The 15,300-nt window shown below is 42.0% G+C and overlaps 1 protein-coding gene across 1 annotated transcript in view; it reads right to left on the reverse strand.

The window, feature by feature from the left end:
* SEC24D (SEC24 homolog D, COPII component) overlaps nt 1-15,300 on the reverse strand; it is a 67,037-nt gene that overhangs the window by 31,378 nt on the left and 20,359 nt on the right. The window contains exon 9 of the mRNA XM_087816216.1: nt 1,637-1,775. Coding sequence (XP_087672342.1) covers nt 1,637-1,775 — 139 coding nt within the window. The remainder of the gene's footprint in view (nt 1-1,636; nt 1,776-15,300) is intronic.

Here is a 15,300-nt window from a genome sequence, read left to right on the forward strand (position 1 = left end):
AACCCTATTGGACAATGAACATGGCAGCCTCCTAGGTGTGGTCCTCACGGGGGCAATTGGTGGTGGAGACACAAGAACTCCGTGGTTTCTTCACCAGGAAGGGGCTGGCCTTTGAAGACTTTAAGTGGACATTTCTGGTGCAAGTCCAGGGAGTTCACACAAATTGCTGATCCTGGATAAGGTTTTGAGCAACCTCCTCAGAAAGCTGGGGGCCTGGGTGAGGAGTGAGCAGCTAGTGAGCAGCTACTGAGCTTGGTGGGGGCATTCACCACAACATTCCTCTGCCTCATGACTTCCCCCCAAACTATAGCACAGGGAAGTGACATGGCACTGGTTCCTAAAACCTGGTTCATAGGACAGGGTGACTGCCAGATTCCGTCCAGGATGAGGGAAGGAGCAAGGTCTTCCCTGGAAAGAGCAGGAGGGGTACAGGGCCACAGGGAGGGTCTCATGGTACATCCTGTCTGTACTGAGTGGACGTTACAGCTAGAACAAGGAGAGGCAGCCCAAGGGGATTGACACAGGCCTGAAGGTGAAGCTGGGACCCACCAATCCAGCCCACAGCAGGGCGTTTCCACAGACTGACCCAAGGTCTCTGTGAGAAAGCCTCACGACACAGGGCTCTCTATGCTGGGCAAAGTCATGGGCTGTGGTGGGGGCCGGGACAGGGAGACAAGCACTGCTCTCCCCTAGAAATGCTCATGGGGCTGAGCCATGAGGCACCAACACAGGCGAAAATCGATGCCTGCACTCTCCGCTCTCCTCCCCTCAGGGAAGGAGCAGCAGCAGCATGGAGACATGGCTCCGGGCAGAGGGTGTGCAGTGTCAGATCTAATGACGTGCAGGAGGGATGTCCACAAAGATGAGGAACAGAGGGAAACAGAGAACGTGAGTTCTCACAATCACCACAAGCTTCTAGAAAACTCTAAATGTCAATGAATATGGGAATGACTAGGCCTGAGCATGGCTTTATTTGACACCAAAGAATTAAAAATTTATGATGTCATAAATATGATAAATGTTAGCACGTTTAACAAGTTTGTAGTTTTTTCAACATCGGTGAGTCATACGGGAATGAATTTGAGTACATGGAATCTAGGAAAGCCCCACATAGTAATGTTTAATGTTGGAGGGGAAAATCTACATACATGTTAAAACCCTCACTTATAACAGCTTTTCCTAAATACTGAAGAGCTCACATTTGAGAGTAATTCAGAGGAATGCACAAAGAGGAACTATCTGTCAGGTTTATCATCAGTAAACACAGATAAAATGTAATCTCCCTGGAGAGAAACCAACCAGGACCTGCTCCCTTTATGACTTCAAGCCCCTCTGAGCCTCACAGACATGCATGAGCCCCACATGGAAGTTCCTGTGTCTCTTGTAAAACTCAGAAGTAGGGAAATAACATTATTTCTCATTCCCTTCCACAGAGGCTCAGCTGGAGGAAAATGAAATTTTGCCTCTCATGTTGGAGATGCTAAACCTGAGAGGTTTTCCTCTCCTGTCACTCCTCTGAGCAATTCTCAATGGAGAGACATAACTAGGAGCTGTCACCTATTTCCGGAGGGCGGAGGCACATAGACTGCGCGCTTCCCTCATCAGAGAGCTGTCCGGACGCCTATGAGGCACTTACCTTCATTCACGCAGCTGCAGAACCCACACTGGAAGCGCCTGCCACCCTCAATGAATTGCATGAAGGGGCACATGTAGGCTTTGCAGCGGTTGCACCTCACTGGGCCAGTCTCTCCGTGGTTCACCAGGTAAAGGGGAGTCTACAGGAAGTAAGTCAAATGAACACACAGGTGGGTACAGCGTTTCCAGGTATCTCAGAAATCCCATGGAATGACTGTAATTTGAAGTCTTAGAAAGGTGATGATTAAGGACTTCTTACCCTTCGTGTTCGCCAGGAGAGTAGAGGCCTCTCTCTCTACATGTTTTTATTGATTTTAGAGAGAGGAAGGGACAGGGAGAGAGAGAAACATCGACAAAAATGAATTTAAATTGATGTCTGTTTTATAAGCATACATGTGTAAGTGTGTATTTATGTACATGTATAACTACCCATGTGAAGACAGAAAATGAAAGGATGGTACTAATACCACTAAAACTTATTACAAATGTCCTCAAAACCTTGTATCACATATTTTGCTAAGTCTGTTCACTGACTACAAATACAGGAGTGAACAGGTCTGATTTTACAAGCTCCATTTGCATGTGGGTGCGCCATTTAGACAGCTCCATCCAAGTACACACAATGGTTCTGACAAATGCCACTGTGAAGAACTCTGCGTAACATTCACTGGTCTAGCAAGGAGGCTGGCTGCCTGCTGTTAGTCAGCCCACAGCAAAAAGTCCTCTCTCTCGACTCACGTCAGTCATGCTTTTGCGAGGACGGAAAAAATATACGTTCCAACTGTTTCTTTCTCATAAACATGAGTGAAGCCACAGCACATCTTTTATTTACAGCTTAAAAGTGGAAAAGCTCAGCATTCGAAATCTGCCTTGTTTCTAAGCTCTTCCGGCCTTCAGAATACAACCACAAAGGCTCCTCTTGTTTTTATAAATCTCCCTAAAGATAACATTTCTGGAAAAGCTTGAGAATTACTGGATCTGGCATATCAACTACATTTTTCTTTAAAGAAAAAGATGTAAACAAAGCAGAATGCTTTTTAGAGGAGACCTCAGGAATAGGAGGAAGGTGGTGATGGGGTGGGGGTAGGGGGGTCAGAAGGCCATTTTCTGCTCATCTTAGAAAACCAAGAGGTGCTGTTTGTCCCTGCCCAGATGTTCAATGTGAAAATTAATCTACTGCTGAGGGTTCAAAAATGAGCTGTGAGGTCTCAGAGCAAGAAAACAAAAACAGGTTTAGGATAGTACATGAAAGAATCAAGGAAATGATTCTTTAGAAATCCAGATTCATTCTCCACTACCTTGCACTGCCCCACCCCATATCCTGCCCGGAGGAATCCACAAATGGATTGGACTTTCTCGTTTATCTCTTCTGACCCCTGCATGGGCACAGCTCTGGTGCCCACTGGTAGGGCTGTGATGAGGACTACAGGAAAATTCATGTACAGTACAGAGCACTGTGCCTGGCACAAAACTGTTGGATAAATGGTAACTGTTATCCATTTATGCAGAATAGCCTTCCCTCTCAAAACCACTCAGCTCAGAAGAGAGTATATTTAATAGGAGATAGGCTTGAGTTTCAAAAGGCATTTATTTATATAAATACTTAAATTAGCTAACTTGTTACTGTAAAATGTTAATGTAAACATGATCTAGAGGCCGGGGAATCTACCTTTCAGATTTTATTTACTTATTTGTAATCCTCACCCGAGGATATTTTTTCCATTGTTTTTCAGAGACAGTGGGGGAGGGGGAGGGGGAGAGGGGGAGAGAGAGAGAGAGAGAAAGAGAGAGAGAGAGAGAGAGAAACATCAGTGTGAGAGAGACACATGGATTAGCTGCCTCCTGCACACGCCCCAACTGGGGCCGGGGATCGAGCCTGCAACCGAGGTACGTGCCCTTGGTCAGAACTGAGCCCGGGACCCTTCAATCCGCAGGCCGACGCTCTAACCACTGAGCATCCAGCCAGGACTATCTTTCAGATTTTTGATGCAATCTGATGGTAAAAAGCTAAGAAGTGCAGTAGATTTTTAAAACACTCTAGGAATCTGATTTAAATACACATATATATTCAAATGTTGACATATATAACACTTCTCTATATAAACTTTGTTTGAAAGGCATGAAGTGTCAAATGTTTGTCCTCTTTAGCAGGTAATGAGAAGTCATCTGGGGGACAAAGGGAAAGCAGAAAACAGCTATGGGTGCAAGCGGAGAGTCTTAGGGCAGCAGATGGAGAGTTAGAGTAGGAAGTCAAAGTCAAGGTCTATCAGCCACATCTCTGGTTGCTGTTTGTCCTGCATCCATCACCTCCAGGACCAGGAGATGCTTTCAAGAGTTAAACTAGGAATAACGCCTGCAATATACATGCACTCCAGTTAAGTCTACTTTTCTCATCATTTTATTTTCAAAGATGTCAAAGGCTATCACCAATGCCGAGAGACCTTAGGAACAACGCACGATGCAACTATTTGCTAGATAAAGCAGAGAGAGAGAGAGACAGAGAGAGAGAGAGAGAGAGAGAGAGAAACATCAGTGTGAGAGAGACACATGGATTAGCTGCCTCCTACACACGCCTGCACACAGGCAATGCAAGCAAAATCAACCTTATTTTTACTGCTGTGATTTACTCAAAGGCAGGCCCAGCCTAAAACTACATTCCAGTCCTGGCAGAGTCTGGCCTGCAGAGCTAAAAATGAAAGTCCAGCAACACACTGGAGTCCAGTAATGACTGCACCAGGCTATTAAGCACACTCACATTTTTTGTATCTTCACTCTAGGAAATGGGGTGATGGATAGGTCAAGTTAGGTCTTCAGACAACTGAGGTGACAGCAAAGAATGTTAAAAGCTTTTTAAGTGGTTACATTTTCTTGTGGGCCCCTCGACCAGGGCAAAGTGGCAATGCCTTGTTCAGAGGCTTTCTGCGCCCTCTGCAGATGTCTACTTATCTGTTCCACAGTAGAGTGCACAAGCTCACACAGCAAATCTCACCTCTCGAGTTCAATTTTAGTGTATACTGCTTTTTGTAAAAAATCACATTTACGGAAAAATTCCCCCCAGAAATTGTTTTTTTTCCCTTACCAAGGACATTATATCATATTTACTTCAGAAATATTTTCAGATTTTATAATTTTGTTTATAAATGTGCTTAAATCTTTTGGCCTCTAGTGCGTTCCTGCCTGGTCCTTCTTTTCAGTTCTTCTCTTCAGTGGAAAGAGTGACACACTGGACCAAACCCTCCTGTCGCAGTTGTGGTCCTGTCCTGCATGATGTGTGCTGCATGGCTCACAGACAGGAGCTGAGCAAAGGGAGGAAGGCCATATATCTGATCTTGTGCTTGTTTTTAGATTACCATGGCTGTGCCAGATCTATGTCAGAACTAATTTTAATTAAGATGAATAAAATGTCTCTTTTTGTGCATTATTAGTATGATAACATCATGGACTATTTGGGACCACAAGCAAGAATATAATTAACTGAGAAATAGGCTCAGTGTGAAAATGAAATAAGTGATTTGAAACAAAACAAAACAGAACACTTGTAGCTATTTTTCCACGTGAAAGAGCAGACAACAAAATTTATCAATCAGGAGCTCTTTGGACTACCAGTGCAATTTTTAAAGTTTTCTTATTTTAATACATTTTTGGTTTTCAAGTCTTCCTGCCATTCTCCCAGGTAACTTTACATTTGCGCAGTCGGTGCTGGGCCTGTTGTCCAGAACATTAAACAGACCAGCAGGCAAAGATGCAATTAGAAGCTCAGGTAGTAAAGCTGACACGGGAAATTGTCATTAGTAAAAGTTCTCTTCAGCTTAGAAGGCAAGGCTCAGCCACTCACAGACAGATTTCCAGAACAAACACATATGCTCAAAGCGAAAAAAGCACAACCTACAACAATCCCAAATGGGGAGTTGTGGGGTTTTTTGTATTTTTTTGGTTAATCCTCACCTGAGGATACTTTTTTCCACTCTTTTTCAGAGAGAATGGAAGGGAAGAAGGGAGAAAGAGAAAGATCGATGTGAGAGAGCTGCACTGACCAGCTGCCTCCCACATGGACCCCAAACAGGGGCAGGGAGCGAACCTGAAACCCAGGTACGTGTCCTTGACCGGGAATCGAATCTGGGACCCTTCTGGGCCAACACTCTAACCACTGGACTGAATAAGCCAGGGCGAGTTTCTATAAAGTGTTTAACCTCTGTATTTTTGTTTGGGAAACTATATAAGAAAAGTCTGAATATACAAGTCTTACTACATAGCCTGTGTTTTAGAGAAGTGATGACTAGCAAGGATGGCTAAATATTAAAAGCCTGTTATACTGGATCTGGACAGCTGATGAACACAGATCCACTAGGTGGTGCTGTGCAACTAAAAATTAAAACCATACACCTGCCTCAGTAACAAAACATTCACGATAATCATGCTATATTCATTTTATGTAACTCTAATAGTATTTAACTGAACTTATGTTCGCTATTACCATCACAAAATTAAGAAACATACTTTTCCTGAAAAAAAGGTGACAATGGTTAAAAAATATTCTGCGTAAAACAAAATGAGATTAAACAATGTGAAACACAGGCTATTTTAAGGATAAACTGTATAGAAATGACAGATGTGGCAAATTTATTGAGGATAATAGCCAAGGAAACTTATTTAAGAGTTTCTAATCCTCTACCCACTTTTCCTCCACGGTACACAGGGAAGCAGAGGCCTTGTCAGGAGAGGCAGCCCCAAAGTATAGCAGGTGACCTCACACTTGCTTACTGATTTTGAAAAAATACATATTTTGCATTTTTAAATATACACTTCTCCTCCCTTTTCCCTCTTCTTGTATCTCCTTCATCTGCAGTCTCCAGGAAGCAATCAGTGTCCTGTGACTACAACTGTCCCCACACACCCATAATTCCACCGAGTCCTGCAGGAAGCATCTCTGCTATATCACTGTAGGTAACAGGAGAGAAATTTTTGCCACCATGGTTCCCAAATCAGACCAGACTTACAGCAAGTAGACCTGCAAATGTGACATGGTCCTCTAGCTTGATAAAGGGTGCTAGTCAACATCGGGGACAGTCCTAGTAAGTCATGTGACATACGTCTCCAGCAGCCACGGGCTCTCGTCCAGTGTGGCTTTGGCACACAGCTCCTGGACTGGAGGGCAGCTTATTCTCCGGCCTACCTCAGGGGGAGTCAGTGAGTGGTTTGGATTAACTGGGAGATGTAACTAGAAGCATGGCCATGGTGTGGGAACAGATAGTCCAGAACGTGGGATAAACTACCACCCCTGAAAAATGTCAGACGTGTAGACTCTCAGGTAAGTGGCATATGAGCAGTCAGGCTCCCAGGGGATTATGCCCAGAAGCTAAAGGGAAAAGAGAGCCCGCTTCGACTGCACTTACTACCAACTTTTAAGAGAGAGGAGGGGCAACTTGCATGTGTCCATTTTTAGCTTTACCATGTATGACACCAGTCAGCCTACACGGACAGCTAAGGTAAGGCCACAGGCTACTCGTTGCACACACTAACAGGCAGTACTATTTGTCTGACTTTCTGAAATAACAAGTACAGCATGAAAGAGTATTTTCTTGAATGCCTTTTTAAAATCGTGTTATGCATCTTCTAGAAAGAAACAGGGCCTGACAATAAAACAGGCAATGTGTTGTATTAATTCTAAGAATATCTTTACACTTTTCAAGAATGTTTTCAATTGGCCCTTGTTAATCTAAAACTTTGCATTTCCATATGTCCAGAAAATTAACTTCATGCTACTTTGAGTGTTCGTGGCACTTGAGAGACAATTTTCCATTTTTTTCTCCAACATTGTTATTAGAGTCTATTTATTCTGGTTATAACAAGATCTAGTCAATAGAGGCTTCTTTCAAGGAAGAGATGTGTGGTTACTAGGCATTGTATTTCTGTGGACAGAGAGACAGTTTCAATCAGTGAGAACAACACAACGCAGGAAGAAATGTGGGGTGACAGTGGCCAGGAAGCTAGGAGGCTCGTCCACTGGGATGGAGGAGAGAATAGGAAGGCTGCTGTGCTCTGTGGGGAGCCCCCCAAGCCAGGTAGGGTGGTGGGTCCTGACTGACCAGGTCTCTGTCTGTCTCTCTCTCTCTCCTCAAATCAGTTGTTTACTCCAATTACGACAGAAGATAAAAGATTTCACATTTCACTAAAATGACATTTTTTGGGGAAAATGGTACATTTGATATATGTTCTGAAATCTGCTTATAAATTAGTAAATTCTATCTAATATTTTACAATTGCCATGAGGGGTTTTTAGAATTTGTTGTATCATTTCCTATATTTTATTCAATTCATAAAACTCTTAAATTACATGTTTGAAGTAATTAGAGTTTTCCAAAACTTTTTAAACCATTTAGGACAAGAGAGGGTAGAAGCTTAAAACTCATTCCCATGTTCAAGTCTATGGTACCCTCCAATTCACCAATGACACAGTCCAACTTAGGGCTAAGGAACACGGTCTTTGAGGCAGACTAGACCCGTGATGTCTGCATACACCAGACTTTATAACTATGGCTCTTCTGTTTTACCTGTATTTTGCAGAAATATTGTTCAAGAAAGCCAATGACGACCTTATTTTCCAAAACAATGAATAATGTTTCAAAGACTTAAATCTTTTTCTACATGTCTGTCTCACATATCTGCTCCCTCTCTTTCTCTCTTATCACATGTATATATCTCCACTTTTACAGCACAATGATATGGAAAGAAACAAACATATGCAGAATCTTACTATCCAGGAAATTCTTCAAGCAACTGTTGCCCAGTCAGCACAGCTGTCTGTCTGGCAGTGAGTCCCCCAATGGCTATTTTTCATACGAACATATGAGTAGGAAATAAAATATTTTCTTTGATCCACAACATGGAAATGGAAATAAACATCAGATGCCTGGATAGAGATGACTCAGAAAAGCAGGTCCAGGCTTAGCTTGGCTCCTGGATTGTCAGTTCCCTGTTGACTATGTAACTCATTCAGATCAAATTGCATTTGTATAAAGTAGATGCTCAATAAATGTTTGTGCACAGATCCTTATGGTGAGGATCTCATCACATTACTTGTCCTCAAAATTCTAGTTTACTTTCACATATAACTGATACTGTGTAGTGAAAGAATCAGATCTTTATCTAGCACAAAAAAGTTCCAGGAACTGCTTTAGGTCTTGGGAATACAGTAAGTGTCCCTACCCTCATGGGACCTAGTGGGAGAATGACACAATCAAATAAACACAAACACAAAATCGCCAGCTGTGGTGCATGGTGTCAGGAGCCTCAGGGGTGCTGCGTGGGACACGCAGCAAGGCTCTCCCGAGGATATGACTTTGGACTGAGATCTAAAGGTTGAACAGGAATCAACTAGACTAAAAGGACGGACAGTGTGCGGAAGAGGAAGGAAAATTCTTCCAGTAAATGCCCAGAAATACCTTTTGAAAACACAAAAGCTGTACGATGTTCAGGTACCAGTGGGTGCTTATCACTGAATAACAAAAACAGAAACCAGTAGTGCAGCGCTGAAACAGAGCACGCTGCGTCCTTTTAAAAAATGCGAATGAGAGGCCCACTCTTTCCTCTCATCGCTGAATGTGACTTGTGGCGCCCACATCAGTCTCCTCCTCCTAATAAGATGTGTAGCTGCCACCGTCACTGAGAGAAGGTTAGCATCCCACTAAATGCATACACTTCAGGTAAATTTAAATTACTGGAGTCTTCACATTTCTCTTTCCTGTACAAAGTAGACACCCAAAATCAATAATTCCTGGGTTAAATAAAGTTTTCCATGTAGGAATTTAATACTGTACAGCAAATTACCATAATAATGATAAAGATGAGGAAGAGTGTAACTATGATTCCTATACTAGCTTATTTCATTTTAAATTTTCATTTATTAATTTCAGAGAGGGAGAGGGAAAGGGAGATAGAAACATCAATAATGAGAGAATCATCCATCAGCTGCCTCCTGCACACCCCCTACTGGGGATCGAGCCCAAACCCGGGCCTGTGCCCTGACCAGGAGTGGGACGGGTGATCTCCTGGTGCATGGAACGAAGCACAACCTCCAAGCCACACCCGCCAGGCAGCTAATTTTATTTTTAAACAATTTTTAAATTCAGTGAAATTAAGTGATATTAAAAGTTTAGTTATGAGAGAAACAGGCTTAAACACCTGAGGTGAGGTTGCTGAGGTTGTGATGCTGGGAGGTAGATTCAGTCTGTGCACAGGGCCGCACCTGACTCTAATCCTGCCCTGCCCCCCTCCTGACACCAGCTGAACTCCTGACAAAGAGCCCTTCCACACCCACTGGGTGTCAGGCAGACCTGGGATCACTCCACACACTGCTCCAGCACTTCCGAGCTAAAGGTCTACACAGGGTTTCTTCCTCCTTCCTTCCTGCTTACAAAAAGGCCTTGATTAGTTGTTTTAGCCTTTTATTTCATGAGAACTTGGTGCCTAAGAAACTTTTAAATATTTAAAGTATTTGACTGTTTCAGACTTGATCACTAAGGGGACACATCAACGACATACACCTGAAGCCCTTGTATTACCTAAATATCCACAAAATTTGACTGAAGTTAGCAGCCATGAAGCAGGTATAAATAGAGTATTTTCCGGATTCTAAAATCCCATTAATTATATGAGACACCACCCAAGCTTCCAGTGGAACTGACATAATGCTAAAAAGTTGCTTTAATAAGACATATTCCAAATTTAAAATGTGAAAATGTGAGAAAATGTGGGCCTTACAAATAATGAAATGACAACAAGAGGCTGTAAAATGCTGCTCCCCCTGCAGGAGCCCCTCCCTGCCGCCCTCCACTCCTATGTTAGGGATGCTGCAACCCAACCCAGGCACTGCAGCCCAGTAACACCAACCTACAGTCGCCAAAAGTTAAATCAAGGCAGAGGGCTTCCTTTTTTATTCTTGTTTCTCCTGAAGTTATTCTCCATTTAATAAAAAATGAAGATTTACAGGAATACCTTCGTGACTGATGAGAAAATAAGCTTGATGCATTCGGTTTCTAAACTGTAACTTAAAATCGGATTCTAATGACCTCTGCCCTGACAAGTGTGACAGTCAAGGCATCTGCAGTTAACACCATTCTAAACAAGGACAACATTCTGTTCTGCAGCTGTCAAAGTTTTCCATGGTACTTTTTCATAGCACTGTACAGTGACCAGAATCCTTACAGGATATGATTTCATTTCTAAAGGAACTTCATACGCTACAGTCTTTTAAATGCAACATTCATAACTATTTCTATTTCAGTACATGCATTTTATTTTTCCAAGTTTTTATGTTAATACTTCTAAAAATATGCATTAATGCAGACATTTCAGATTATAATACATGTATTAAAAACAGACTCAGGCTTTTGAAGCTTTAATTTAGAAATAATTTAAGTTATACATCTTCTTTAAGTTCTTTAAAGAGCAGAATATTATGCAGCAATGAGTTTCATTTCAAGGCAAATGCATCACTAAAGCTAGTAAATTTGAGCTACATGTAGAGATGCAAACCTCACAACCTTCAGGTGCTCTTTACATGAACAACATACTCAGGGTTTCTTACACTGAGAGTACAGTACAGACAAAACCACTGTGGGTCGAGCTGCGCAATAACATAAAGTATGCGTGATAAGTTTGTGGCCATCCATGTCGAATGCCCCACAAAGAGTGAAAGAGTAAGGTAGACACTAGACATGCATGTATCACTCCTAGGTTTATAGTACATCAGAGCCAGAAGTCTCCCTCTTGGCAATGGAGGCCTGAGGTCACAGTACAGGCCCAGTGCAGACCCAGCTAAAGTCACTTTCCTGGCTGAAAGTAGTCTATTTTTATTGGTTTCTGAAATATCTTTATATGATCAAAACTCCTTTGTTCTTTGCATTCTGCTCTTATAATATAACCTCTCTCATAAATATGCTGTAGAACACAGCTGTGATCTCTCAGATGGTTTTTTTTCTTTGCCCACAAAACTGGAGAGGCGAATGGCCATGAGTTGCAGTCCTTTAAAAGTATGAAACAGCTCAGCCGGGAGTGGCTTAGCAGTTGAGCATCGACCTAGGATCCAGGCGATCGGGGTTCGATTCCCGGTCAGGGCACATGTCCGGGCTGTGGGCTCGATTCCCAGTCAGGGGAGTGCAGGAGGCAGCTGATCAGTGATGCTCTCATCATTGATGTTTCTATCTCTCTCTCCCTCTCCTTTCCTCTCTCTAAAATCAATAAAGATAATGTTTAAAAAAAAAAGAGAATAAAACTATGAAACAAAACAGCCAAAATGGGATGTTTCCTTCATTAGCGACATGTTTATCAACAGACCCAACTGCTGCTGAGGAAGCTAATGATTAAGACTTACTGTGCTGAAGATATTAAGAGGCCTAAAACACCTAGAAATCAGCCAGCACTCGTAGTTTGGTTTATCTTTGCCTTTTAAATGTCTATCTGACTGTGATGAGTGCATTTACTCAACCAGGACCCCTATGTACTATGTGCCCAGCCCATGCCAGGTTCTGGATGATCTTGGTCTTCCAGGAGTAGAACACTTTGAGACAGCTCACAAGCTTGCGGGAGCACAAGGTCCACTGCTAGAACTACTGCCAGCAGGAAGAATGAATGACATTCCATGTGTTTATCCAAATAGAAGCTCAACCAGCTTATTCACAGCCAGATGTAGAGGGAACTTGGAATTTGGACTTTGAGTGCCAGCAGCATCACTAGCTGTACGTAGAGTTGCTACCTCTACAAAACCTGTTAACACAACTTCGCAAGCTGCCATCTTCCTAAGAGAAGGATGAAGGATGCGCAGACAAAACACTCCAGTGCTACAGGATCTCGTTCTTAGATGCGTTAAGCAGCAGTGTGAGCTCTGCCAGAACTAGACGGACTTGTGTCAGCAAGCTTGGCCGAGGAGTCAGGAAACAAGCAAGCCACCCTCTGCAGGTGATGGAAGGGACCGGAAGCCCCCCCATGGAATGAGTTGGGGTGAGTTTATTCTCTGACAGCCTTTGCTTTTTTTGTTAACCCCATCCATCAAGTTATTTGACATCCATTCCATTTTCTTTCCAATGGCACTGATTCTATCTGAATAGGAACAATCATTAAGGAAAAAGAATTTAAACGGTATTTAATAATAGAACAAATGTCTATTCATTAAGTCGTAACTAAGGCGACCTGAACCACAGCCGAGGGTATCCTCATCAGAGCCTTTCTCACACTGGACAAAAATGAATTATGTACCCCCACATTTTCTAAGTCCTGGACAAGAGGAACTCTCTAAAGTCCACCTCGGTTTCCAGCAGAGAATAAGGAAAGGACCAAGTGAAATTTAAAGTCTTGGGTAAGCCAGGCCAGCGTGGCTCAGTGGTTGAGCATCAACCTATAATCCAGGAGATCGCTGGATTCCTGTTTGGGGCACATGCCCAGGTTGCGGGCTCAATCCCCAGCCTGGGCATGAGGGAGGTAGCCGATCGGTAACTTTCATTACTGATATTTCTCTCTCTCTCTCTCCCTTCCTCTCTCTGAAATCAATAAAGATATAAATAAATAAATAAATAAATAAATAAATAAATAAATAAATAAATAAAGTCTTAGGTAAAAGAGTATCTGTACTCTGCACTAAACTAATTCAATATGAAAGGAAATTACTTTGACTATGATGTCCATTTGTAATCTAAAAATATATATGCAGATATTCCTAAATCTAGTCACAGATGGAGTTAAAGCTTCTGCCATCTGGTTTATAGGTGATATTACTCAATTTCATGTATAATTAGATGTAGGCAACTGTCCAAAGTGTAAAGATTTCCCATTTTAAAGGAAATGCAAAATTAAGTATAATCTTCACTCCTCTGCACTGGAAATCTATATCGTTTCTACCTCAATTCTTAAAATACAGCATCAGAGATAAAATCGCAGTTACGAAACAAAGGAGCTTACAGGCTAGCCAATTACTTATGCTGAATAAGTACTTCCTAGTTAATTATATTAAATGTGGCAATGGATTTCATTTAAAACACATACAAAAAAATTAAAATTTAAGGGAAATGGACTATTAAACCTGAAGACATAAGATATCACTTAGCAATAGCATACATCTCCAAGGCAAATGCTCGTAAGGAACATTCTCAGATCATAACCAGTGGGTGAGGTTTATTTTTATAGGCGTTACTAACACAATGACATGCTTTAAAAGGTTCTGTTAAACAATGGAATCAATTTTTTAAAAGAAAACTGTAATATACTAAATAAATCCTTTTGATTGATGCCAAATCAGGAAATCTTCAAGTATATCTTTTTCTAAATTGAAGTGATAATGGCAATATTAGTCAGATAAGAAATAAAATCCTAAAATTTTACTATACATAAAAATAAGCAAGTCATTTAACATAGACAAAAATAAGTTAAAATGCTATTCAAACTGTGTAAATGGTGCAGCCACTTTGGAAAATGATAGAACTGAATAAACATGTACCCATAAGCTAGCAATCCACTCACAGGTACTAATCCAAGAGAAATGAATATATGTCCACAGAAAGACTTGTACAAGAATATCGATAGGAGCTACGTTCACAATAGCCCAAAACTGGAAAAGGCCCAGATGTCCCTTGTGAAGGAGTAGATAAACCGGTATAGCCACACAATGAAACACTAGTCAGCAATGAGGAAGGAAAGGCCACCCCACATGCACCATCATCATGCTCTCTGTTACATCTGCTGAGTGAGAGAAACTTACTCAGAGAGCCCATACCCTAGAAGTCTGCTTACCTGAAGACCTCACTAGGAAACAGATCTATGGAGGACAAATCAGAACCACAGCTGTCAGAGGAGGAGGCCAGGGGGAGGGGTGGGAGGCAGGCTGGGAAAGGCATGAGGGTGGCAGTAATACTCCACATCTTACTAGGGGTTTGGCTTACACAGGTGTATGCATCTGATGAAATTCAGTGAAAACTTTACTTAAGATATGTGCATTTCATTGTAAGTGAATTTTGCCTCAAAAGGAAAAATAATCTATGATCAAACATGAAACTCTGGTTAATGGTGTATCTGCTGGAGTATTTACAGGGAAGTGTACTGATACCTCCAATTTACTTTGAAATACATTTTAAAAAGACGGGTTGATGGACAGATGAGTAATATGTGATCAAACACATACGGTTAAATGTTAATGGTAGAACCTAGGTGGCAGGTATATGGGTGTTCACTAGAAAATTCTTTCAAATTTTCTGTATGTTTGAAAGTTTTCATAACAACTAGCTATTTTAGCTAGCTATTTTCAACGTCTTATTATGGAAAACACACACATATCATATATAGCACGCTCTCTTTGTCGTTACAGATCGGTCTACTTTATCTTACCAAGCACAGTGAGTTTACAGAGGAGTTTGGGAGCATTACATTAAGTCAGTCCTGATAGTACTCTGCATGGAAGACTGGCTTCTAGGAACAGCCCAATGCCTCCTCTATGCCCAATGCACACCCAATCCACTTGACTCCCAAAAAGGAAGGATGGCAATGCTCTCCCACACTCACAGGAGAGTGAGGGGACATCCTAAAGGGGATGAAAGCCACTGTCCACATGTACCCATCTCTGTTCTCTTTCTTCACTGAAGTGACATAAAGCAGACCCCTCCCCCTTTCTCCAAGCCACTG

The sequence above is a fragment of the Miniopterus natalensis genome, chromosome 4, assembly GCF_054644295.1.
Source record: "Miniopterus natalensis isolate mMinNat1 chromosome 4, mMinNat1.hap1, whole genome shotgun sequence".
NCBI classification, from domain to species: domain Eukaryota; kingdom Metazoa; phylum Chordata; class Mammalia; order Chiroptera; family Miniopteridae; genus Miniopterus; species Miniopterus natalensis.